The 26319-nt window shown below is 45.9% G+C and overlaps 1 protein-coding gene across 6 annotated transcripts in view; it reads left to right on the top strand.

The window, feature by feature from the left end:
- USP18 (ubiquitin specific peptidase 18) overlaps positions 1 to 20557 on the top strand; it is a 32094-nt gene extending 11537 nt beyond the window's left edge. For 3 of the 6 annotated variants that reach the window (XM_082348966.1, XM_082348968.1, XM_082348967.1), the window contains exons 3-11: positions 1148 to 1244; positions 2716 to 2861; positions 8081 to 8160; positions 8423 to 8569; positions 8927 to 9022; positions 9458 to 9625; positions 14317 to 14448; positions 14913 to 14962; positions 16832 to 20557. In XM_082348966.1, the coding sequence (XP_082205092.1) occupies positions 1148 to 1244; positions 2716 to 2861; positions 8081 to 8160; positions 8423 to 8569; positions 8927 to 9022; positions 9458 to 9625; positions 14317 to 14448; positions 14913 to 14962; positions 16832 to 16877 (962 nt within the window). In that variant the 3' untranslated portion in view covers positions 16878 to 20557. Of the gene's footprint in view, positions 1 to 1147; positions 1245 to 2316; positions 2507 to 2715; positions 2862 to 6284; positions 6347 to 8080; positions 8161 to 8422; positions 8570 to 8926; positions 9023 to 9457; positions 9626 to 14316; positions 14449 to 14912; positions 14963 to 16831 lie in introns of those variants that run through there. The other 3 variants (XM_082348971.1, XM_082348969.1, XM_082348970.1) reach the window with 3 other exon arrangements.
- The last annotated feature ends 5762 nt before the right edge of the window (positions 20558 to 26319 follow it).

The following is a 26319-nucleotide window of genomic DNA, read 5'->3' as shown; positions in this document are numbered from 1 at the left end:
GGTGCCGGGTCCCTAGGCTGGTCTTGGCTGTCTCAGCGTTTCTCAGCAGAGCCCATTAGGAGAAGGAAGGGAGCAGCAATGGGAAGAGGCACAGGGAGCCCCGAGCCCGGGCTCCCAATGGGCTGAGAACCCCAGTCTTCTCTCTTGACTGCGCAGAAATGCTTTGTTCGTCCGCTGGACCGTAGAGCTTTGTGGTTGACGGTTGCTGCTCTCTGTGCCTCCACTTCTGCATCTGTGAAATGGGGATGATTATGATCCTGAGCCCATAGGATTGTTGGGAAGAATAATGAGGTTGTTGTGGAAGCTGCTTTAATCCTGTGCTTGGCATGTCGTGGCCCCCAGCCTTCCCCCGGGTGCTAGTGTGTCTGGTGACAAAGTGCTTCTGCTGATCGGGTTCCTGCTGACCACGGATTCTTACGTTCTTACTGCCCCAGTTCGTACACCAGAGCCCTTTCCCCGGGAGCTCTGAGATTAGTGGACTCCCTCTCTCTTAAATTATGCACCTTGTGGGGTCTGCGGAGCCCAAGGTTGGGTGGGAAAGGGGAGGTTGGTTGCTAGTGGGTCAGAGAAATACTACCTTTTGGTTTTCTCACATCCTCGTAAGTTCCTTGTGGCTTCCAGCCTCTCAAGGTGAGTTTAGATGAGGTGGATCTCTCCCAGAGCTTTCTTCTGATTCCCTTCCACCACCTGGTAGGGCCTGGGCAGGGGCCTTACCCCCAGGGCCCAGAGTAGATTGCCTGGGAGATGACTCTCGCCCCTGAGCCCGTAGATGCCCACTGTGAGCCAGCTCTGTAGGGGCAGCTTGGGTGGGCAGGGCCCCTAGTTCTCCCTGATGCGCTGTCTGTAAGGTTTCTCTTCCTTTGCTCTTACTGTTGCTTGGGTTACCAGTTTGACAATGAGTGATACACCTCCTTGTGGCCTCTCCTTTCCTAACGGACTGTTAAAACTTCTGCTGCTATTTCACTTTGCAGAGGCTCGTGTTTCTCTCTCCTTTCCAATTTGTTTCCAAGCTCCTTAGTGAATTCTTTGTGCCTCTGGGAGTACCTTATAGAATTTCATGTCCTTAGGAGGGTCCAGAGAAATGTTTGGTGTTTGTTGAATTCTGTGGCAGGGCTTTCCCTCAGTATCTTCCCTCTGCTCCTCATAGGCCCGGTCGGTTTACACAACATTGGACAGACCTGCTGCCTTAACTCCCTGATCCAGGTGTTCGTTATGAACATGGAATTCACCAAGATATTGAAGAGGTAAGGCAATTGTTCGGGCAGATAAATGTGTATATTATTTTATGTTTTCAATTATTCAGTTATTCACAGTGGTTTGGACTTTTAGAAGTCTACTTCCAAAAGCTAACAGAGAAAAGATCTTGTTTTGCACAATCTGGACTATATACTATAATCATCTAAGATGATTTTTAAAAAATGTAAATGCTGATCCCAGACCCAGATATTTGGTTTCACTTGGGGCCTAGGTGGGTGTCTAGGGTGGGGCCCAAGCATTCGTACTTTTCAGAAGACTCCCCAGGTGATCCTAAAGTGTAGCCAGATTGGCAGCCACTGATTGGGTTAAAAGGAAGTGGGGACCCTGCCAGTGTCAAATCAACGGGCAGGTCTATGAGTCTATTGATTTTTCTCAAACGAAACACATCCACATCCACACAGTATACACACCATGAGAACCCTTCTTTCTTTTTTTTTTTTAATGATTTAAAAAAAATTTTTATTTTATTTTAATTTAGTTTTGGCTGCGTTGGGTCTTCGTTGCTGTGCGCGGGCTTTCTCTAGTTGCGGCGAGCGGGGGCTGCTCTTCGTTGCGGTGCGCGAGCTTCTCACTGCGGTGGCTTCTCTTGTTGCGGAGCACGGGCTCTAGGCGCACGGGCTTCAGTAATTGTGGCGCGCGGGGTCAGTAGTTGTGGCTTGTGGGCTTCAGAGCACAGGCTCAGTAGTTGTGGTGCACAGGCTTAGCTGCTCCGTGGCATGTGGGATCTTCCCGGACCAGGGCTCGAACCCATGTCCCCTGTGTTGGCAGGCGGATTCTTAACCGCTGTGCCACCAGGGAAGCCCGAGAACCCTTCTTTCTTCTCAACCGGTTCTGCAGAGAGATGCTGAGACTCCGCCAGGACTGACTGGCAAATTTCCTTGGGAACCCAAGCACCACGCCCATATGTATATATTCACATACATAAACTTTATCACTCATTCTTTTCTGCCTTTTGCTTTCTCCTTTTCCCCTTCCATGGGCATGGGCAGTTGAGAGATGCCAGTGATTAAACAAATCATTGCCAGGATACACTGACATTCCTTCATGTGTCCTTCCCAGAACCTAGATCATATTTGCTTTTGGCCTTTGGAGAACTTCAGGCTGGCCATTTTGCTGTGGACGCAGGACCTGTTGCACCTGCCCTTCGTTTTGGTGTGACTGCCGTGCAGGGTGGGGAGAGGGGTGAGGCCGCCGCTGTGCTGATCCCCCTCTCGAGAGGATACTCCCCTGTAGCTGATTTGCTAACACGGTAGCTCTTCATCCTTGTCTATATGTTTAAATCATCTGGGAAACTTAAAAATCCTGGGAACTGGGCCCACCCCCAGAAATTCTGATGTAGTTAATCTGCAGAGTGGCCTGGACGTGAGATTTTTGAAAGTTCTCCCAGGTGCTTCTGGTGTGCCCCCGGCACTGAGAACCGTGGCGACAGGGAGGGTCGTGGCTGTTCTCACTCGGCAGGATAACGGTGCCCAGGGGAGCTGAGGAGCGGAGGAGAAGTGTCCCCTTCCAGCTGCTCTTGCTGCTGGAGAAGATGCAGGACAGCCGGGAGAAAGCGGTGCAACCCATGGGGCTGGCCTACTGTCTCCAGACCTACAGTGTACCACGTAAGGCGGTCCTCCTGCTCGGGCTCCCGGCCTGGCGCTCTGAGAGGGAGGGGAGCGCGAGGGGGAGGGGACGCGAGAGGGGGCAGCGGAGGAGAGGAGAGGAGAGGAGAGGAGGGGGACGGATGCTCAGTGAGTGAACAGGAAGGAAACCCTTGTGTCGGAGGCGCGTGTGTGGATGCGAGATATCTTAAGGAGTCCCCATCTTCCAGGTGCAGCACTGGTGTTATTTATGCATGTATTACTTCCACACCCACTCTTTTTCTGCCTCTCGGTGGAGTAAGTAAGCCTAAGAGTCTCCTCAAAGCTGATTCAACTGCCGGTAAAGGATTCTAGGGAAACAGAATAAAGGCTTCGTAAGGAGAAACCATGTTCTACAAAAGGAAACTCTTAAATAGCTTAGTTTTTTTAAAAAACAGCCTTAATGAGATATACATCACATACTGTAAAATTCAGTCATTTAAAAATGTACAATTCAGAGGTTTTTAGTATTTCACAGAGTTGTGCAATTATCATCACAAACTAAATTTAGCAAATTTTCATCACCCCCCAAAGAAACCCCATACCCATTAGCAGTCATTCTCCTTTGTTTTCCTCTAGGTTTTATACTTTTAGCTCTTACATTAGATCCATGTTTCACTTAGAGCTAAATTTTGTGAATGGTGTGAGATAGGAGTCCAACTTCATTCTCTTGCATGTGGGCATCCAGTTGTTCCAGCACCATTTGTTGAAAATGCTACTCTTTTCCCACTGAATTGATTCAGTCTCTTTCCTTGTTACAACGAGCATCCTTTCATTTCAGCTTGACAAACTCCTCTCAGCCGTCCTTGTAAGGTAGGTCTAGTGGTGATGAGCTCTCAGTGTTTCCTTGTCTGGGAAAGCCTTTGTCTCTCCTTCATTTCTGAAGGATAGTGTTGCTGGATACAGTTTTCTTTATCAGCAGTTTTCCCTTTCATCACTTTGAATATATCATCCCACTTTCCCATGGTCTGTAAGGTTTGTGCTGAGAAATGTGCTGATAGTCTTATGGGGGTTCCCTTGTAGGTGATAAACTTCCTTTCTCTTGCTTTTAAGATCTCTCTTTGTCTTTGATTTTCGACAGTAGTTTTGACAGTATTATGATGTGTCTTGGAGAACATCTGTTCAAAGGGAATATGTTTGGGGACCAGTGAGCTTCATGAACTTCAATGTCTAAATCTCTAACCAGATTTGGGAAGTCCCAGCCACTATTTCTTTAGATGAGTTTCCGGCCCCCTTTCCCCTCTCTTCTTCTGGGACTCCATTAAAGTGTAGGTTGTTTCTCTTAATGGAGTCCCATAGACTTTCTTCAATCCTTCTCAGTCTTTTTGCTCCTTTGACTGGACAGTTTCAAATGACCTGCCTTCTAGTTCACTGATTCCTTCTGCTTGGTCCAGTCTGCTTTTGAAGCTCTCTGTTGAATTCTTCAGTTCGATATTCTTTGGTTCTTTTTTATGTTTTCTATCTCTTTGTCAAACTTCTGTTTTAATTGTATTGTTTTCCTGATTTATTTAAATTGTTAATCTGTGTTCTCTGGTAGCTCTCCGAGCATCTTTAGAACAATTATTTAGAATTATTTTTCAGGCAATTTGGTATCTCCATTTCTTTGGGATCAGTTACTGGAAGTTTACTGTTTTCTTTTGGTGGTATCATGTTTCCCTGATTGTCCATGATCCCTGTAGACTTGTGTAGGGACTTTGCTAAGAAGGACCTTCACCTGCAGCTGGGGTGTGCTGTGATCCAGGTGTAGTGCTGTGAGGCTTGTGGTGGTTCTGGGTCTGGGTGGGTGTGATATCTCATTGGCTCAGGCTGCTGGGGTCCACGACCTCGATAACTGTGCCATCCTTGGAGAGAGCTGCAGGGGGTCTGAAGTAGCTGCAAGGGCTGTGAGGTAGTATTTCATTGTAGTTTTGATTTGTATTTCCCTAATGATTAGTGATGCTGGCCATCTTTTCATGTGCTTACTGCCATTTGTATGTCTTCTTTGGAAAAATATTCCAGTTCTTTGCCCATTTTTGAATTGGATTATTTTTGTTGTTGAGTTTAAAAGTTCTGTATATTCTGGATGTTAATCCCTTATCAGATATATGCTTTGCAAATATATTCTCTCATTCTGTGGGGTGCCTTTTTACTCTGGGGATACTGTCTTTTGATGCATACATTTTAAAAATTTTCGTGAAGTCGAAATTTTCTATGTTTTCTTTTGTTACCTGTGCCTTTGGTGTCACATCCAAGAAGTAATTGCCAAATCCAAGGTCATGTGCTTTTGTCCTATGTGTTCTTCTAAGCATTTTATTGTTTAGGGTCTTACATTTAGGTCCTTGATCTGTTTTGAATTAATTTTTGTATATGCAGTTAGAAGCGTTCAACTTCATTTCTTTGCGTGCGGATATCCAGTTTCCCCAGCATCATTTGTTGAAGAGACTATCCTTTCCCCACTGTATACTCTTGGATCCCTTGTCAAAAATTATTGGACCATACATGTGAGGATTCATTTCTGGACTCTTTATTCTATTGCATCAATCTGTATGTCTGTCCTTATGCCAGTACCACACTGTTTTGGTTACTGTAGCTGTGTAGTAAGTTTTGAAATGAGGAAGTGTGAGTCCTCCAGTCTGTTACTCTTTTTCAGAATTGTTTTGGCACTTTGGGGTCCCTTGAGATTCTATATGAAATTTTTTTTTTTTTAACAATTTTGCTTATAGCTAGAGGAGTGAGTGGAGAGTATAGTTTATTTATTTATTTATCCATTTTTATCTTTGGCTGTGTTGGGTCTTCGTTTCTGTGCAAGGGCTTTCTCTAGTTGCGGCAAGCGGGGGCCACTCTTCATCGCGGTGCGCGGGCCTCTCACCGTCGCGGCCTCTCTTGTTGCGGAGCACAGGCTCCAGATGCGCAGGCTCAGTAGTTGTGGCTCACGGGCGTAGTCGCTCCGTGGCACGTGGGATCTTCCCAGACCAGGGCTCGAACCCGTGTCCCCTGCATCGGCAGGCAGACTCTCAACTACTGCGCCACCAGGGAAGCCCCTATATGAATTTTAAGATGAGTTTTTCTATTTCAGCAAATATCTTATTAGGATTTTGTTAGGGATTGCATTGAATATGTAGATTGCTTTGAGTAGTATTGACTTTTAAATAATACTAAATATTCTAGTCCATGTACATGGAATGTGTTTCCATTTATTTACGTCTTCTTTAATTTCTTTCAGCAGTGTTTTGTAGTTTTCATAATACAAGTCTTTTACCAATTTGGTTAAGTTAATTCCTAGGTATTTTATTGTTTTTGAAGCTATTATAGATGGATTTGTTTGTGTTATTTCATTTTCAAATTGTTTATTGTTCATGTATGTATAGAAATACAATTGACTTTTGTGTGTTGACTTTGTATCATATTTTAAATTTCATTTATTAGATCTAAAAGCTTTGTTTCGTGGAGTCTTTTAATATATGAGATCATATCATCTGCAAACAACGGTAATTTTACTTCTTCCTTTCCAATGTGGATGCATTTTATTTCTTTTCTTATCTAATTGCTCTGGCTAGAACTTCCAGTACTGTGTTGAATAGAAGTGGTGAAAGCAGGCATCCTGCTTTTACAGAGACCCGCACTCCACTGTCCCAGTTGTATGTCACCTTTCTGTAGCTTTCCATAGCAGTTTGTACACCTGGGGAATTTTTCTCATTCTTCTTCTTTTTTTTAAAAAAAGACATTTATTTATTAATTTTTTTTTTGGCTGAGTTGGGTCTTCGTTCCTGTGTGCGGGCTTTCTCTAGTTGCGGCAAGCAGGGGCTACTCTTCCTTGTGGTGCGCAGGCTTCTCATTGCAGTGGCTTCTCTTGTTGCAGAGCACGGGCTCTAGGCATGCAGGCTTCAGTAGTTGTGGCACGTGGGCTCAGTAGTTGTGGCGCACAGGCTAAGTTGCTCCACGGCATGTGGGATCTTCCCGGACCAGGGCTCGAACCCATGTTCCCTGCATTGGCAGGCGGATTCTTAACCACTGCGCCACCAGGGAAGGCCTGGTGGCCTTATTCTTCTTTGAATTGTGAGTACATGGATACTTGCCTCCCACTAGACTATAGGTTTCTTGGGGACAGGAACTTTCTCTGGCCTGTGCAATGCCTTGCACGTAGCAGGTGTGAAGGAAGTTATGGGTTGGGCAAGCATCCCTGTATTTCTTAGATGAATCGGGATTCCTGGTTCTGGGATGGTCAGGTGCGGCAAGGTGGCTCTACGTGGCAAGCTGACGCGACTCCCTTTATGTCCTGTGTGGTGGGCAGCCTTCTGAAAATAATTCCCTGGAGACTGCATCAGTGCAGCCTGCTACCAGCCTGCTTGTCTACGGTTTGGGATTATTAGCTTGGAATGTGGATTAATTAACCATTCAACAAATATGTAATGTTCACCTATTATGTGCCAGTTACTGAGCTGGTAAGGGAATTAGACTGACAGAGTATTTGCCTCCATGGAGCTGACAGTTTAGAGGAGAGACACAGGCCAAAACAAAATACAACCCCAAAACATTAAGTACAGATTGTGATAAGTATCACGAAGGAAATTGTGTTGAGAAAGCGGATATGAATGTTTAATACCTTTTCTTGCAACGTCTTTGCGACTCGGGAACATGGATTCATTCACCCCTGTGCGCCGCTTGTAGCCTGATGTTCACGTGTGTAGGATTCATGGCCTATTCCTGCTTCCTCTCCGCCAGCACCCTCTAACACTGAGAAGGTTATTTCCCTTCTTGTTCTCCCGGACACCTTTGGGGAAGACCTGGGTCAGGTATTAGTGTTGGGAAACTGCTCAATTTTTAGGGGAGTGAATAAAGAAAATATGGAGAGGCATAGAGAAGTCAGTGGCCACAGGAGTCCAGTTGGAGGCTTGGCAGGGACATAGGAGAGAATCCACCGCTGACTATTGGTTTTGTGTAGCTGGATTCCCCAGCGGAGGCCAGCAGGGGTGGGTGGCAACTCAGAGGACAGAAGACTTGTGTGATGCGGTGGGGCTGGACTTTGAGTTTTAAAAGGAGTTCTCAAAATCAATACCAAGCTGATCTTTCATTTTTATGACCGAACATCCTGTGGAAACTTAGCCTGAAAGCGGGGAAAGACAACGTGACGAGTGTTCGCATGCATCTAGGTAGCTGGGGCAGGAGGGCATGACAGGTGTCCCTGGGTCCTCACCCTGGGCGTTGCTTTTCTCTTTGGCCAGTGTTTGTCCAGCATGATGCTGCCCAGCTCTACCTCACAGTCTGGAACCTGATTAAAGACCAAATCACAGATGTGGACTTGGTAAGTCCTAGAACGAGAGAGCTCAGAAGGTGAGCATGCTGTCTGTGTGACGTGTAGAGAGGATTGAAAGGGGAAATGCATGTAAAATGCTTATCACGATTGCATAGTGCAGTTGCTGTGATTTCTCTACGCCTTTGTGAGCGAGCGGAGAGCGGCTGCCCTTCTGGAGCTGTGTGCGGCGGCCGCAGCGCTGGAGCTTGGCCGGACCTGCTTACTCGCGGCTTTCTCTGCACCTTCATCCTCCTCCCCCTCCCTTTTGCAGGTAGCGAGGCTGCAGGGCCTCTATGCCATGCGCGTGAGGGAGTCCCTCGTTTGCCTTGGATGTACCGTGGAGAGTGACAGAAGCAGCAGCATGCTGACCCTCCCCGTCTCTCTTTTCGACATGGATTCAAAGCCCCTGAAAACACTGGTGAGGGGTCCTTGTGGGGAGTTTGCTGTTCCCGCACAGCCCAGCGCTGCTGGTGCCCCCTTGCTTCTTTAATCCACCCTTGGCTTTTAAAAAATCATTTCCGTTTCCTTTGCATGGCTCTGGCTAAGTTCTCCTTTCATTTGCGGGAGGAAAAAACGTTTCTCTTCCTACGGCCCCTTATCCTCACTGCTTCCTCCAAAACGTAGGTCTTTCCTGAGACCCTGGCACATGTACCACGCTGGGCTGGATGTTAGGGGACCTGGGGAAAACCAGGAGAGAAGCTTAAGCTCATCGGCAGGGTGAGGGGTTGTACCCAGAAGGAAATAACCCTGCCTTTCCCTTGCTCCCCTGGGACAGGAGGACGCCCTCCGCTGTTTCTTCCAGCCCAGGGAGCTGTCCAGCGCGGACAAGTGCTTCTGTGGGAACTGTGAGAAGAAGACCTGCTGGAAGCAGGTACTTGCTCCCAAACCGAATGCTTCTGGCCCGTCTGGGGTTCCCCTTGGGGGCCTCCTGCTGAGGGAGGGAATCCCTTCAGGCTGGGGATCCTGGGGCTTGTGACTTCCAGGGCTGTGGATACGCTCCTCGGACCCCATCACTGAGACGGACGGGGGAAGGCACAAGAGCGGGGGCTGTTTTCCCCTCAGGGCCAGACTCCCCTGGGAGGGGAGCAGACCCCGTAGTTCTTCTGGGTTCCTGGGTGGAGCCCTGGGCTTCTTGAGCCTTCTGTGGGAGGCCCAGCAGATCCAGCAGGTGGGACCCTTACCGTGTGATTCCATTCCGCTCCCTTCTTTTTTGGAAGAAGAACATACCGTCGGCCCTGGTGTTTCTCGGAATCGACCTGTTTCAAGTGCCTGGGACTCGTCTCCACGGTGACTTTGCTTTTTCCAGGTCTTGACGCTGACCCACCTGCCCCAGACATTGACCATCCACCTCATGCGTTTCTCCAGCAAAAATCTGCGGACAGAAAAAATCTGCCACTCACTGTGTTTCCCCCAGAACTTGGATCTAAATAAGCTCCTTGAGATGGAGGGCGAGCCCTGCGCTGCTGAGGAGCAGGTGAGGGCCCCTCGTGTCCCTTCCACCCACCACGTAAGACAGCCCGTCCTTTGTTTGTCTTCCCTCCCCCGAGCTGATTGGCATCAAGATCACCGGAGATGCATTTTGAGCATCCTTCTTTCCTCTGGTGGCCGAGCTCAGGACACGGAGGGACGCTCACCAACGGCTTGGTATGATTCATAGAAACATATTCATACACTCGAGAAACACTTGTTTCTCTAAAAAGGAGTTTAATGATGGGAACCTGAGTCTCTCGAATAACAGCGATGGGCTGTTAGCCTCACATTGCCACCAACATTTGCTGTTGGCAGTTGCATTTCCTTTAAGATTCAAAAGACTTTATTTCTGATGATTGGATTTGCACTCATCTACCTCACAGCAATGAGGGAAGGAACCCATAAGTCAGAACCTTCCTTTTAAATAGGATGTGCAGTGCTTATGTAGCCACAGGTAACCACGGCACCCTGGGTTCTAAATAGAGCCTCAGCCTAACGTTCTACTTCAGGCAGCTTATGCTTACCTTGGGGATAATAAGAAAGCAGCCAGCACGTTGGGCCAAACTGATTCAGAGTAAAGTTGGATTCAGTTGTCTTGAGCTAATAAATTGTTGGGAAATTCTGAGAAAAAAGTGACATAAATGTCTTTTCTCCATAGGTTTAAAATGCTACATTTATTCCCATACATAAGTCCATTTTTGGACTTTCTGTTTTGTTCCACTGGGCTGTTTACTATCCATGCTCTAGAACCATGGTTTTTTAAAAATTGAGGCCTGACAACGTGTTATAGTGGCTCCTTCCCTGTTCAGGGCATGTACATTTCATAGGATTCTCAGTTTCTTTCCTTCTAGTTTCCTTATTTCCACTTGCACAGCCTACCTAATGAAATGTATCTTAAAATTTTTTTCCTCTTGAAAAGACTTGTGAGGAATTATATAATGAATCTCCACATCCACCAACGGCTTAAACAGTTACCCAAACTCATGGCCAGTCTTGCTTTACCTACACCCCATCCTCTTCTTTCTCCAAACCTCTACTGGATGATTTTGACGCAAATCCCAGACACCATACATGTCATTTGTAAGCATTTCATTATGTCTCTCTAAAGAATAAGCACTCTTTTTCTAAACATGACCAATTCCATCTTATGATTCTTTAATATCCTCTAATAGCTGGTAAATATTTGGATTTCCCTGACTGTCCTGTAAGTTGTTTGCTTTGTTTGAATATAGAGCCAAGTAAAGTCTACACTTGTATTTGCTTACCTTTGTTTTCCCTCCTCCCTCCCCCTTGCCTTTCTTTCTTCTTCAGATTAAGTTTCTTTGATGTTTCCCCTCCTTTTCTTTTCCTTGAAATTTATTTGGTTGGAGGTTTTTTTTAATGTATATCCAGAATTGGCTGGCAGGTCTTATTTGACATATTCCTCTAGCCCTGGTATTTCTTGTGAACTGAGAGTTAGATCCAGAGATTGCCCCGCACTTTTTGCACAGCAAAGGAAACCATAAACAAGACAAAAAGACAACCCTCAGAATGGGAGAAAATATTTGCAAATGAAGCAACGGACAAAGGATTAATCTCTAAAATATACAGGCAGCTCATGCAGCTCAATATCAAAAAAACAAACAACCCAATCCAAAAATGGGCAGAAGACCTAAATAGACATTTCTCCAAAGAAGATATACAGATTGCCAACAAATACATGAAAGGATGCTCAACATCACTAATCATTAGAGAAATGCAAATCAAAACCACAATGGGGTATCACCTCACACCAGTCAGAATGGCCATCATCAAAAAATCTACAAACAACAAATGCTGGAGAGGGTGTGGAGGAAAGGGAACCCTCTTGCACTGTTGGTGGGAATGTAAACTGATACAGCCACTATGGAGAACAGTATGGAGGTTCCTTAAAAAGCTAAAAATAGGGGGCTTCCCTGGTGGCGCAGTGGTTGAGAATCTGCCTGCCAATGCAGGGGACACAGGTTCGAGCCCTGGTCTGGGAAGATCCCACATGCCGCGGAGCAACTGGGCCCGTGAGCCACAACTACTGAGCCTGCGCGTCTGGAGCCTGTGCTCCGCAGCAAGAGAGGCTGCGACAGTAAGAGGCCCGCGCACCGCGATGAAGAGTGGCCCCTGCTCGCCGCAACTAGAGAAAGCCCTCGCACAGAAATGAAGACCCAACGCAGCCAAAAATAAATAAATAAATAAATAATTAAAAAAAAAAAAAAGCTAAAAATAGAACTACCATATGACCCGGCAATCCCACTGCTGGGCAAATACCCTGAGAAAACCATAATTCAAAAAGAGTCATGTACCACAGTGTTCATTGAAGCACTATTTATAATAGCCAGGACATGGAAGCAAGCTAAGTGTCCATCGACAGATGAATGGATAAAGAAGATGGGGCACGTATATACAGTGGAATATTACTCAGCCATAAAAAGAAATGAAATTGAGTTATTTGTAGTGACGTGGATGGACCTAGGGTCTTGTCATACAGAGTGAAGTAAGTCAGAAAGAGAAAATCAAATACCATATGCTAACACATATATATATGGAATCTAAAAAAAAAAAAAGGTTCTGATGAACCTAGGGGCAGGACAGGAATAAAGAGGCAGACATAGAGAATGGACTTGAGGACACGGGGAGGGGAAAGGGTGAGCTGGGACGAAGTGAGAGAGTGGCATGGACATATATACACTACCAAATGTAAAATAGATAGCTAGTGGGAAGCAGCCGCATAGCACAGGGAGATCAGCTTGGTGCTTTGTGACCACCTAGAGGGGTGGGATAGGGAGGGTGGGAGGGAGATGCAAGAGGGAGGGGATATGGGGATATATGTATATGTATAGCTGATTCACTTTGTTATACAGCAGCAACTAACACACCATTGTAAAGCAGTTATACTCCAATAAAGATGTAAAAAAAAAAATCCAGTGTAACATCCCCACATGAGAATAGAGAATGATTTTAGCCCTCCCTTTTGGGGGACTAAGCTTCGTTTGTCCTACCCTCATCCTGTCCCTTTCACGATCCTGTTTCAAAGTCTCAGGTTAGGGATATTATTTGACTGTGTTGAGAAAACAAGTACAGTTTTCCCGACTCATGTGGAGATCTTGCTCAGTCAGTGAAAACTCTTTGTCTTGCCACTGGTCTCTTTTCACAGAGAATTCTCTCTTATCTTGACTTGCTAAGATTTGAGGGAGTAGAAAGACTTACTGCCAAACCTAGTGAATACTTTTTGGTCTTTCCCTTACTTGATCTTTTTGTGATATTCTGTTATTGATCCTATTCTCCTTCAAAATCTGCCTACTCTAGGCCTCTCACCTGGGGTTTCTTTCTCCATTGCTGGATCCTTTACTGCCCATTTTTATTGGTATTTAGTTTTAATTACATTCCTTTTTCTTCCCATTTGTTGAATGTCATCTCATTAATTCTCATGGTTTCAATCACCTCAAACTGAAGACTTCCAACCCCTGTCTCCTGCCCAGGTCTCACTCTTGACCTCCAAACGGTGTGTCCACCTCCTACTCAGTGTTGTCACACGGTCCCCAAATGCACTGTCTTCATCCCCAAACACCTCTGTTCCATGTGTGACTTTATAGCAGCAGCGTCTTCCTAATTTCCAAGCCAAAAATCTGGGGTTCATCCTTGTAGTGCCCCCTACTTGCTCCCCCACTCCCATATCCATCAGTTGCAAAGGAACTTATTATTTTTCCTTAACTTTGCACAAATCTGTCCTCTCGTCTCTACGTTTGCCCTCACTTACTCAGTATAGGGGTCGAGAGCTTGGGCTTCGAAGCCGGGCGGGCCCGGGTTGAAGTCCCGCCTCTTCTCTTTGTAAGCTCTGACCCTTGCGTAAATTACTCTGCTCCCTGAGCTCAGATTCCACGTCTGCAAAGGAGGATTTATGCTGGCACCCAGTTTACAGGTTTGCTGTGGATGTTAAATGTAACAATGCATGTGAAGACTTAGCCGGGTGCTGGCAGTCAGCTAGTAATTGCCGTGTTATTAATGCTTATTATCATTTAGGGGCTGCTCCCGGTAGTAATGGCTGGGCTCTCACCACTTCTTCCTCGTGCCCTTGTGGTTCCCTGACTTGTCTCGTTGGCGCTGCCTCACTTGAACTCTCAGTCCGTTTTTCGCGCCACGTTATTTCAGTGTTTCTCAAACACAAATCCGATGACGTTGCTCCCCTGTGTAAAGCCTTCCGACGGCTCTCCCTGCTCGGGATAAACTTCTGATTCCTGACTGGGCCTTTGTGGACGTTAATCCCATGGCTCCCAGCACCCCCAGCTGCGTTTCCGGGTGCACCGTTCTGTTCCCACCGGGCCTCCGCAGTTCCTGGTCCATACCCCATCACGCGTGTGCCATGATGGCCCTTCAGGATCAGTTCAAGCACGTCTTCTCTGGGAGCTTTCCTCAGCTGGTCATTCCTTCTCCTTTTTGGGGCAAAAAGTGGTTCTTCCCAAATTTACCTCCAAATGCATCTGGTATAAAACATGGCATTACAGCTCTGGCATAATTAGCTGTGAGCCTTGTGGTCAAAGACGGTTTTCTAGTGCCCCGGAAGCACCAGTGCCTGGCAGAGAAAGGCACTGAATAAGCAAAGGCGCGATGAAATAGTTTCCTCCTTCTAGACGAGGGTCAGAAGAGGAGGGATGATGGGGGTCTCTTTGTCCTTGTGTCCTTCAGCATGGGGGACAGTATGAACTCTTCGCTGTGATTGCCCATGTGGGGAAGGCTGACTTCGGTCACTACTGTGCTTATGTCCGGAGTTCTGTGAATGGAAAATGGTTCTGCTTCAACGACTCCAATGTTTGCTGGGTGAGAAACATCCTCCAGAATTGCCTCTTGCCCTGGATTCTCCATCTCTAATAAGTTCTGAGCCAGGACTAGATGGGCCCTCAAGGCCCAGACACCCTGTGGTCCTGTTCTCTGTGGGGGGGGCCTTTCGTGGGGTTTGAAGCCCTTTTCTTCATGGAGCCCCTGTCTGGTTTACAGCGCTCTGCTACTCCACTTCGCTCAGTGTCTAGGTTTTTGGGATTCTAGGCTCAGTGCCCTGCAGCCTCGTGCTCTGGGGGAAGCTTACTGAAAGCAAGAAGAGTCAGAAGGAGTTAGAAAATCTTGGCTTGGCAACACCAAGTTTAAACAGAGGGACAGTGTACTAAAGAGACTTCATACACATGGCACCTGTCACTAGGTGATCCAGGTCACGGGCGTAACGGGGGTGGGTTTGTCTGGGTGAGTGAGGGAGGGCCGCTTCACCTTGTCTGTCTGTGTGCTTCCAGGTGTCCTGGGAAGACGTCCAGTGTACCTATGGAGATCACAGCTACCGCTGGTGAGAGAAGCACTGGGGTGGTGGGGTCCCAACGCGCTCACACACCCTGAGCAGCATAGGGCGCTAGCTGCTCTATGAAGCGCTCACGGACTCAGCTGCCACTCGCCTTTGGATGGCCCCCTAGTGAATACTGCTCAGCCTCATCTTTCAGTACCACCCACCACACTGCTCTTCCTGCAGTTTAGACTCCAACAGTACTAAAGTATAAGTGGCTCCCGAATATCACGCTGTCTGTGGCTTTGCGCATGCTGTTCCCGGCCTGTGCTGCCTTTTCCTAATTTGCCACTGCGGCAAAGCCCCTCTCATGCTTCGGTACGTCCGCTCGTGCCCGCCTGCTCTGTAAAGCCTTCCCAGCAGCATCCGGGCAGGTTTGTAGGAGCTTCTCAGATGCTTTCCCTGCATTTGGAGCTCACCTCCTTTACAGCAAGGATCCCACTGCTCTGTAATTGTTCGCCTGCATAACATTCTTTCACATTAACCGTGAACTCTTTGGAGGCAAGGATCACTCTTTTCCTCCTTCTTTGTCTGGTACAGTGGCTTGCATGTAGTAAATAACGATAACTAAATTGTTAAAAATCAATAACTACAGAGGGGAAGCTGGAGAGAAAAAAACTGGGTGAAGGTAAAGCAGAGACTTTGTAAGTCTTTCCTGCTAAGCTTCTGGCTTAGAGGTGACATTGTACACTAAGTATGATGTGCGAGATGACCCCAGCTGCACACGCAGGCCTTCACTTGGAAACTAATGAATTAGGTGAAATTCGTGCTTGAAATCCTCCCCGCCTCCACCTTGTACCTTTCGTCTTCTCTTCCTTTTCTTCTAAGCATCTCCCTTAGATGCCCACTCTTTGTCACCTTTTGGTTGTCAGTGATCCCCCATTATTATTATTATTTTTAAAAATATTTATTTATTTATTTGGCTGCGTGGCATCTTAGTTGTGGCACGAGGGATTTTCATTGCAGCGCACGGGCTTCTTTCTAGTTGTGGCATGCAGGCTCCAGAGCACGCGGGCTCAGCAGTTGCAGCGCGCAGGCTTAGTTGCTCCGCGGCATGTGGGATCTTAGTTACCTGACCAGGGATCGAACCCATGTCCCCTGCATTGGAAAGCGGATTCTTTTTTTTTTTAATTAATTACTTTTATTTTTGGCTGCATTGGATCTTCCCTGCTGCCCGTGGGCTTTCTCTAGTTGTGGCGAGCAGGGGCTGCTCTTTGTTGCAGTGCGTGGACTTCTCATCGTGGTGCCCTCTCGTTGCGGAGCACGGGCTCTAGGCACGCAGGCTTCAGTAGTTGTGGTGCATGGGCTTAGTTGCTCCATGGTATGTGGGATCTTCCCAGACCAGGGCTCGAACCCGTATCCCCTGCACTGGCAGGCGGATTCTTAACCGCTGTGTGGAAGGTGGATTCTTAACTACTAGACCACCAGGGAGGTCCCGATAACCCATTATTTAGAACAGGGTTTGGCAGACTTTCTCTGTAAAAGGCCAGAGAGTGAATGTTTCAGCCTCTGGGACACACAATCTCTGTTGCAACTCCTCAACTCTGCCTCTGCAGCACAAAAGCAGCCACAGATGATATGTGAGTGAATAAACATGGCTTTGTTCCAGTTATGTTTATTTGCAAAAACAGGGTTGGATTTGGCTCACGGGCTCATAGTTTGTCAACCCCTGATTGAGACGTTAACTAGCAGCTTAATAGTAGTTATTTTCCCAGGTCACCAGTTTTGTCCCCTCTGAGGTGATGGATATGAAGACTTACTTGATCCAATAACCTGGAAAGTTTTCTGACGGGTGTCCTATCGTGAATTAATAATGTATTAATTAACTATGAATGTTTCATTTCTGTGACACTGTTGCAATTGTTTTCTTCCTAGGCGGGAAACTGCATATCTTCTGGTTTACATGAAGATTGAGTCCTAATGGATGTACCCTAAACCTTCAGAGACCTACAGAGTATCATTTTCCTTTTCTGTTCCTGGATCTGCAGACTCTTTTAAGATATTCTGCAGTGAGGAGAGGCACCGTTTTGAAATTGTTTAATTAAACTTTATTTATAATCAGTGATGATCATCAAAATATTTAACAGTGACACTGTGCATGTTTGGATCAGTCAGAGTGGATACTTCCACCAGTGGACCCTGGCCCCATGGCTGCATCACGTCCAGAGTACTCCTGCTGTGCAAGGGGTAGTCCTTTAGCTGGGAGATTGCGGAGCCCAGGGGCTCCCAGGGCAGTAGAGACCAGGCCAGCACTGGTAGCAGGGGGCAGTCAGGTGGCAAGGGGCAGTGGTAGGGAACTATTTCCATATTTTACAGCTAAGGTTACTGTACTGGTTGGTACTGGCTGTATATCATTTCTGTTTATAATTTAAAAAATTTTAGAACCTGTATCAATTACATAAAACTCAAGTGCTTTGTAATTGTTATTCATTTATTTGGCAAATATGTATTGATCACCTACTCTCCATGAGATGGTGTGCCAGACACAATAATGAATAAAGTTCTTTCTCTCAAAAGGAGTTTTTAGTTTAATGGGGGTTATACTAAGGGTTAATGCTACAGGAATTCAAAGGAAAGTGAAATTGCTCCTGTTTTGGGGTCATGGGAGAAGACTGAAGGCTGAAAAGGGGCTTAGAGTGAGGACAGTTAGTTTACAGGGAGAAGCATACCCAGTGGCATGCTTGAAAGGGCAAGGTTCAAGGTCCAAAGATCATCCACACACCTGGATGGAAGGGAAGTGGGGCTCGGAATGTAGAAGGTCTTGATCTAGGCTCAGAAATTTGGGTTTAATTTAATAAGTAATGAGGAATTTCTTTTTTTTTTTCGGAAAGGGTTCAAAAAGGAAAGGAACAGTTAGTGGTGTTTTCGTAAAATGGATTTGCCAGGGCTGGCGACATGGATTAGAGACAGGATGGCAGAGCGGGTGGAAGGGCGTTCACAGTCTCTGGAGCCACGTTAGAGGAAGAACGTGGACGGTGAGGGGCGGTCCCGGGAGACTCCATACCAACCTGGGAGGTGAGTATGTGGACACCCTCGTCTTACAGATGAAGTGACTGAGTCCTTCACATGTTTAACGACCTGCTCCAGGTTTCATACTTGGTAAGTGGCAGGGGCCGAAACTTCCAATGTGAAATGTGAGTGGTTTGTTATTTTATTTTTATTGGCAAAAAATTAGCCATGCAAGAATAAATTCTCACTGTAAAATATATTGATAGAACCTCTTCCTTAGACGTAAACATTGTTAAACAGGTGTGTATTCGTTTCCCAGCACTGCCGTAACAAATTATCACAAAGTGCTTGGCTAAAAACAAGAGGAATTTTATTCTCTCACAGTCTGGAGGCCAGAAGTCTGAACTCGAGGTGCCACAGGGCTGGTTCCTTCTGGAGGCTGTTGAAAGAGAGTCTGGCTGGCCTCTCTCCTGGCGGCTGGTGGTACGGCCCTGCCTGTCATTTCTTGCGTGTCGCTGGGTCACTCTGGTCTCTACCTCCGTCTTCCCATGTCCGTCTTCCCTGTGTGTTTTAGTGTAAGGACACCAGCCACAACTTAGGGCCCATATCCTAATCCGGCGTGGCCTCATTTTCACTTGGCTGATTACATCTGCAAAGACTCTATTTCCAAATAAGTTCACATTCTGAGATTCCAAGTGGATAGGAATTTTAGGGGCATACTATTCAGAGTAGTAAAATGTGTATATCCCTCTAGGCCTCTTTTTAGGCATTTGCATACGTGTATATAACAGATACAAATAATTTTTACATCATAAATTCTACTGTACAAATTATTCTGCTCGTTTTTTTTTCACTTAATAATGTCTTAGGAAAATTTCCAAGTCTGCATACAGATGGATAATATTTTAAATTGTTACATTTAACCCATAAATAGATATACTATATTTTTTCCATTCCCATATTGGTAAATATTGAGGGCATTCCCATTTTTTCACTATTTAAAATGCAGAGTGAATGAACACCTTTAGATGTATTTTTGTGCATGAGTAAATATTCTGCAGGTACTGAGAGGTGAAAGTACTGGATCAAAGGGCATGAGTGTCTAAAACTGTGGTAGGTACTGCCAAGTTGACTCCAATTAACACCAATTACTTACTAAGTTTTAATTTTTGTCAGTCTGATAGATTTTTAAAATCTCATTTTTTAAAAATAAATTTATTTACTTATTTATTTATTTATCTTTGGCTGTGTTGGGTCTTTGTTGTTGCGCGTGGGCTTTCTCTAGTTGCAGCGAGTGGGGGCTACTCTTCGTTGCGGTGCGCGGGCTTCTCATTGCAGTGGCTTCTCGTTGCAGAGCATGGGCTCTAGGTGCGCGGGCTTCAGTAGTTGTGGCTTGCGGGCCCAGTAGTTGTGGCACACGGGCTCAGTAGTCGTGGCACGTGGACTCAGTTGTTGTGGCTTGTGGGCTTTAGAGCACAGGCTCAGTAGCTGTGGTGCACGGGCTTAGTTGCTCCACGGCACGTGGGATCTTCCCGGACCAGGGCTCGAACTCGTGTCCCCTGCATTGGCAGGCGGATTCTTAAGCACTGTGCCACAAGGGAAGCCTTAAAAATCTCATTATTGATTAAATTAGATCAGATTTAATTTACAGATTAATACAGTTGAGTATCTTTCCATATGTTTATTAACCATCTGTATCTCTTCTATGAATTTCCTATTATATACTTTGTCCTTGTTGTAGTATTTTACTTTTTTGTTATTGATTCATATAGGATAATAATTTTATCTATTACATATGTGGCAAATATTTCTCCCCAGTCTGTTGCTTGACTTTAATTTATTCGTTAGTATTATTACTTTAGGTTGCAGAAATGTAACATTTCTACCTAGTTATATCTGCTAGTGGGTGGAGTAACTGTGGGGAGTGAAAAGCTGGTGTGCATGTGAATACAGTCTTTTTGGACAATTCCATGGTTAGGTAAGATGTTGGAGGTGGTTCCCGTCTGGGAGTTCTGTCCTTTCATACCAGGTTTGGGGCAAACTTGCTCTGTTTTTCTCTCTTTCTTTCCTTTGGCTCTGATAGATAAGACCTTGATTGGACTTCAGGGTGGAAATAACAGAGTGGCTTGTGATCTTCTTTGAACAGAGGATACAGAGGCCTGTCTGATATTGGAAAAATGAGTCCTCCACTTAGCTTGGCTTAGCCACTGGAGTTCGGTACTGGCATTTGGGGTCAAAGCTCCAGCTCGTAGTGAAATGTTACCTTGCTTGCTTTGTATACTTTATATAAATCTCTTCTGGTTTCCTTGAAGAGAACTGGCTGGATGCAGATATTCTTTTATTTATTTATTTATTTTTAATCAAGGGAACAATTTTATTTATTTATTTAAATTTTTTATATTCTATTTTTTTTAACATCTTAACTGGAGTATAATTGCTTTACGATGGTGTGTTAATTTCTGCTTTATAACAAAGTGAATCAGCTATACATATACATATATCCCCATATCTCCTCCCTCTTGCATCTCCCTCCGGCCCTCCCTATCCCACCCCTCTAGGTGGTCACAAAGCACTGAGCTGATCTCCCTGTGCTATGCGGCTGCTTCCCACTAGCTATCTATTTTACATTTGGTAGTATATATAAGTCCATGCCACTCAACTCACTTTGTTCCAGCTTACCCTTCCCCCTCCCTGTGTCCTCAAGTCCATTCTCTACATCTGCGTCTTTATTCCTGTCCTGACCCAAGGTTCTCCAGAACCATTTTTTTTTGATTCCTTATATATATGTGTTAGCATACGGTATTTGTTTTTCTCTTTCTGACTTACTTCACTCTGTAGGACAGACTCTAGGTCCATCTACCTCACTACAAATAACTCAATTTCGTTTCTTTTTATGGCTGAGTAATATTCCGTTGTATATATATGCCACAACTTCTTTATCCATTCATCTATCGATGGACACTTAGGTTGCTTCCATGTCCTGGCTATTGTAAATAGAGCCACAATGAACATTGTGCTACATGACTCCTTTTGAATTATGGTTTTCTCAGGGTATATGCCCAGTAGTGGGATTGCTGGGTCGTATGGTAGTTCTATTTTTAGTTTTTTAAGGAACCTCCATACTGTTCTCCATAGTGGCTGTATCAATTTACATTCCCAGCAACAGTGCAAGAGGGTTCCCTTTTCTCCACACCCTCTCCAGTATTAATTGTTTATAGATTTTTTGATGATGGCCATTCTGACTGGTGTGAGGTGATACCCCATTGTAGTTTTGATTTGCATTTCTCTAATGATTAGTGATGTTGAGCATCCTTTCATGTGTTTGTTGGCAATCTGTATATCTTCTTTGGAGAAATGTCTATTGAGGTCTTCTGCCCATTTTTGGATTGGGTTGTTTGTTTTTTTGATATTGAGCTGGATGCAGATATTCTTGAGTCTCTGGTCAAATACCATCAAAATATCACCCTTTACCCTTTTGAATAAAAATCCTGTTATTTTTATTACATTCGATGGAAATAGTGTCAAAGGAATACTTTTATAGGAGGGAGAACCATAGTCAGTTTGTAACAAGGTAAGGACCCCTTAAAAAGGAGGAATAGAAGAAGGAAGAAAATGGACTCTAATTACTGAAACGAGGGACTTGGAGGGGACAAGAGGAAAAGTGATGAAGAGCACAGGTGGTAGAATTATCTTGGAAGCGAGGGTAGCAAGGAGTGGGACACAGAGACAGAAGAGCAGCAGGAGGTGGGAGAAGTTACATATGGACTCCGAATTAAGAGGAACAGTGATAACAGATAATTTTTAATGTCCTGGATTCAAGGAGAAGGAAAAGGAATCAACTGACTGAATTTCTAGAAGTAGCTGATTTCTAACTATTTTGTTTCTTCTCTAAAGAGCTACATATTCATCCATATATCCATTTGTCCAAAAATCAAAAATTCACAGTGATGCCTGGTGCCCAAACCTGGTGTGAACTTGGCTGTGTTCTTGTTTTGAGGGGTTGGGGTCTACTGTAATTTTACCCCCGTATACCCCTGCTGTCTGTTGCCCCAGACCTCTTCAGCACGTACACCCAGTACCTTCATCCCCTTGTTTTTTTTTTTTTCTTAAAAGGACTACTTTAAGGAATTCCCCGGTGGTCCAGTGGTTGGGACTCTGTGCTTTCATTGCTGAGGGTGCGGGTTTGATCCCTGGTCAGGGAATTGGGATCCTGCAGGCCATGCAGCGTGGCCAAAAAAAAAAAAAAGGACTACTTTAAAGAATAGGGCACAGTGGATAAAACCCTGCTCTCCCAATGGAGGGGGCCCAGGTTCAATCCCTGGTCAGGGAACTAGATCCCACACGCATGCTGCAACTAAGGAGCCCATGTGCCACAGCTAAGGAGCCCTGGAGCCACAACTAAGGAGCCCACCTGCTGCAACTAACACCCAGTGCAACCAAATAAATAAATAAATATTTAAAGAATAGGGCAGAGAAGCCATGCCTTGTCCCACCCACCAGTGGGCCGGCACCAGCCCCAGGCCCCCCAGGCCCCATAGCTAGTCCTGCCACAAGGCAGGGCTTGGCAGCCACCCAGGCCAGGGACAAGTCCTGCCTACCAGAGTGCCCACAAGAGTAGGCCCCAACACAACAGAGGCCCCACTCAGCCCACACAGGGGCACCCATAGATCATATAGCTCTATTACTGGTGACCAGAAGAGAGTGCTGCTGGGCCCCATAGGGTGTCTCCTATATAAGGCTGCTTCTCCATAATAGGGAAGCATAACCAACCTAACTAATACATACAGAGAATTAGGCAAAATGAGGCAACAAAGGAATATGTTCCAAACAATGCAACAAGATAAAACCCAGAACTAAGTGAAGTGGAGATAAGCAATCTACCCAATAGAGTTCAAAGTAGTGATCATAAAGATGCTTAATGAACTCGGGAGGAGACTGGATGCACACAATGAGAAGTTTAACAAAGAGAAGAAGAAGCAAACAGAGTTGAAGATTACAATGACTGAAATAGGAAATACACTCGAAGGAAACAACAGCAAATTAGATGATACAGAGGAATGGATAAGTGAGCTGGAAGACAGTAGTGGGAGTCACCCAAGCTGCACAGAAAAAATAAATTTTAAAAATGACAGTTTAACGAAGCAACCGACAAAGGATTAATCTCCAAAATATACAAGCAACTCATGCAGCTCAATATCAAAAAATCAAACAACCCAATCCAAAAACGGGCAGAAGACCTCAACAGACATTTCTCTAAAGAAGATATACAGATTGCCAACAAACAAATGAAAGGATGCTCAACATCACTAATCATTAGAGAAATGCAAATCAAAACTACAATGCGGTATCACCTCACACGAGCCAGAATGGCCATCATCAAAAAATCTGTAAACAGTAAATACTGGAGAGGGTATGGAGAAAAGCGAACCCTCTTGCACTGTTGGTGGGAATGTAAATTGATACAGCCACTATGGAGAACAGTATGGAGGTTCCTTAAAAAACTAAAAATAGAACTACCATATGATCTAGCAATCTCACTACTGGGCATATACCTTGAGAAAACCATAATTCAGAAAGAGTCATGTACCACAATATTCATTGCAGCACTATTTATGATAGCCAGGACATGGAAGCAACCTAAGTGTCCATCGATAGATGAATGGATAAAGAAGTTGTGGCATATATATACAATGGAATATTACTCAGCCATAAAAAGAAACGAAATTGAGTTATTTGTAGTGAGGTAGATGGACCTAGAGTCTGTCCTACAGAGTGAAGTAAGTCAGAAAGAGAAAAACAAATACCGTATGCTAACACATACATGTGGAGTCAATAAAAAAAAGATGGTTCTGGAGAACCTAGGGGCAGGACAGTAATAAAGACACAGACGTAGAAAATGGACTTGAGGACAGGGGGAGGGGGAAGGGTAAGCTGGGACGAAGCAAGAGAGTAGCATTGACATATATACACTACCAAATGTAGAATGGATGGCTGGTGGGAAGGAGCTGCATAGCACAGGGAGATCAGGTTGGTGCTTTGTGACCACCTAGAGGGGTGGGATAGGCAGGGTGGGAGGGAGATGCAAGAGGGAGGGGATATGCGGATATATGTAAACGTATAGCTGATTCACCTTGTTATACAGCAGAAACTAAGACACCATTGTAAAGCAATTATACTCCAATAAAGATGTTTAAAAAAATGACAGTTTAAGAGACCTTTGGGATAACATCAAGTGTACTATTATTGACATTAAAGGGGTCCCAGAAGAAGAGAGACAGAAAGGGGCAGAGAACTTATTTGAAACGGTAATAGCTGAAAAGTTCTCTAACTTGGGAAAGGAAACAGACATTCAGGTCCAAGAGGCACAGAGAATCCCAAACAGGAGCAACCCAAAGAGGAACACACCAAGTAAAAAATGAAATCTTAGCAGTCCACATCGAGTGTACCATTTTTATCAAACTCAAGAACAAACAAAACAGTATATTGGATAGACATATATAGTAAACCCAGAAGAGAAATGCAAAATTCAGGATAGTGGTGCAAACACACAGATTCAAACCATTGAGAAACTTCTAGTTCTGGAGTTGAGTGGTGCGTTCGCAGGTGCTTGTTATTTTATTTTCCTTTATAGAGGAGGAGCAATGTGTGGATCCAGACAGATCCAGTACGATTTCCCTGTCACACAGTTCCTTGTTTTCACTTTGTCACAGTGGGACCCAGAGGTCTTTGGGGAGGTTGGTTCAGGAAGTGGAAGGACCAGAAACTGGATGAGGGCATTCCTCCCCCTGGGCCTGTTTCCCCGTAAGCAAAATAAAGGCTGCACGGGGAATGACAAATGGTTGGCATGCATAACACAGGTCTCCCCTTTCTCCTCCACCACAGACATTACTAACGGATTGCAGCACTCTTTAATGCTGAGCACATATACAGCTTTGGACTCCTTCTTAGCTTGGCATTCAGGCTGCCAGGGATGGCCGATCATAGATGGCGTACTGAATGACACCTACTTGCTGAGTTGGGGAGTCCCTCAGCTCTGGCCTGGGAGTTTTGAAGCCTGGCTGGCAGGCAGGAGCTGCTCTGAAAGGCAGTCAGGGAGCAAGCAGCCCACTGGCTTTGCAGCCGGCCCTGGCCAGATCCTGGCAGCGGGGAACCTCAGCTTCTACAGCCCCCGCCCCGCCCCCCAACGGCCTCCAGTCTCTAGAGCCCCGCACTGCCCACGCACCATCCTCCTGGGCCTCTGTGTTCCCACCTTTTGGGTGGGCAGGCTCATGTCTACCCTATGCTTGTGATCTTCGCTGGAGTTGAAAACAGCTTTGCCGGCACAGAAGGCCCGGCCGGATCATCATCACCCTCTAGTCCGGAGGGCACCACTGGGAATGGCCCGCTGAGCCTTATCCAGTCTCCCCCAGGCAGACGGACTGCGTTCCTCTCACCACCTTTGCCTCTTAGGCCCCAGGCCTTTGTTCTTATGCTCTGCCTGCCTGGGGCCCCCATCTCTCCTCCTTCGCGGCCACAGCTCATAAAAGCCATCCTGGCTTGTGCTGCCCCAGCACCTTCCTCCCCAGCAGGAGCTAACGTGCCTCCTCCTGATGTCCACGAGGCAGAGGTCAGCTTTCTCATGGAGAATATGTGTGCTGGGCCTGCGTCCAGTTTCTGTGGGTGCCTGTCCCCGCAGGTCAGAGACCTGCCTCACGACTGGCATGAAAACACTAGCGCCATCAGGAACAACAGCAATTCCTCAGAATAAGCGGGCTTTTCCGAGCACTGGCCACTGGCTGCATCAGCTTCACACCAGGGCAGCGGGCGGTGAGGGGCAGCGCTCCACTCTGCATCGTAACGGGGAAAAGTCAAGGGCCACAAGTGTCACTGCCCACTTCCCCACCCTTTGGGAGGCTTGGGGGCTTTCCTGCCACATTCTGGCCCCGAAGCCCCAGTCCTGTGTGGACACCCTTCCCTCCCCGGAGCAGGGGACCACCGAGTGACCACAGTCACTAGTCACGGAGCGCGGGACTTGTCCCGGCTCATCCAGCTGCCTGCAGGTTATGCTAATAACAAGATCCTAGCGAGAGACATTATATCCAGTACATGGTGTGTTTGGTGATTCATCTCGCTTACACTTTATTCATCTTAGCAAAGGTTAAATGAGAGCTGGGGCTGTGTGCTCAGGAAGCTTTGATTTAATACTAGAAAAAAACTATGGCAGGTTCTTAGAAAACAAGGACAGGAATTAAGGCATCCAGACACCGCCAGTGAGCAGGGTGGGGACAATGTTGTCTCCTGCTGCTTCATCCCAGAACAAAGCCACCCATGCGCCCACAAGGGACTCACCTGACCCCCAGACCAGAGTGCGCCATGACACCCATTGTGCGGAAGGGCCTGCAATCTGCTATTCTCATTACTGTCCATCAGCTTCA

The sequence above is a fragment of the Balaenoptera borealis genome, assembly GCF_965194805.1.
Source record: "Balaenoptera borealis genome assembly, chromosome: 13".
Taxonomy (NCBI): domain Eukaryota; kingdom Metazoa; phylum Chordata; class Mammalia; order Artiodactyla; family Balaenopteridae; genus Balaenoptera; species Balaenoptera borealis.
The sequence above is the reverse complement of the archived record's forward strand: the minus strand, read 5'-3'. Positions and strand labels throughout refer to the sequence as shown.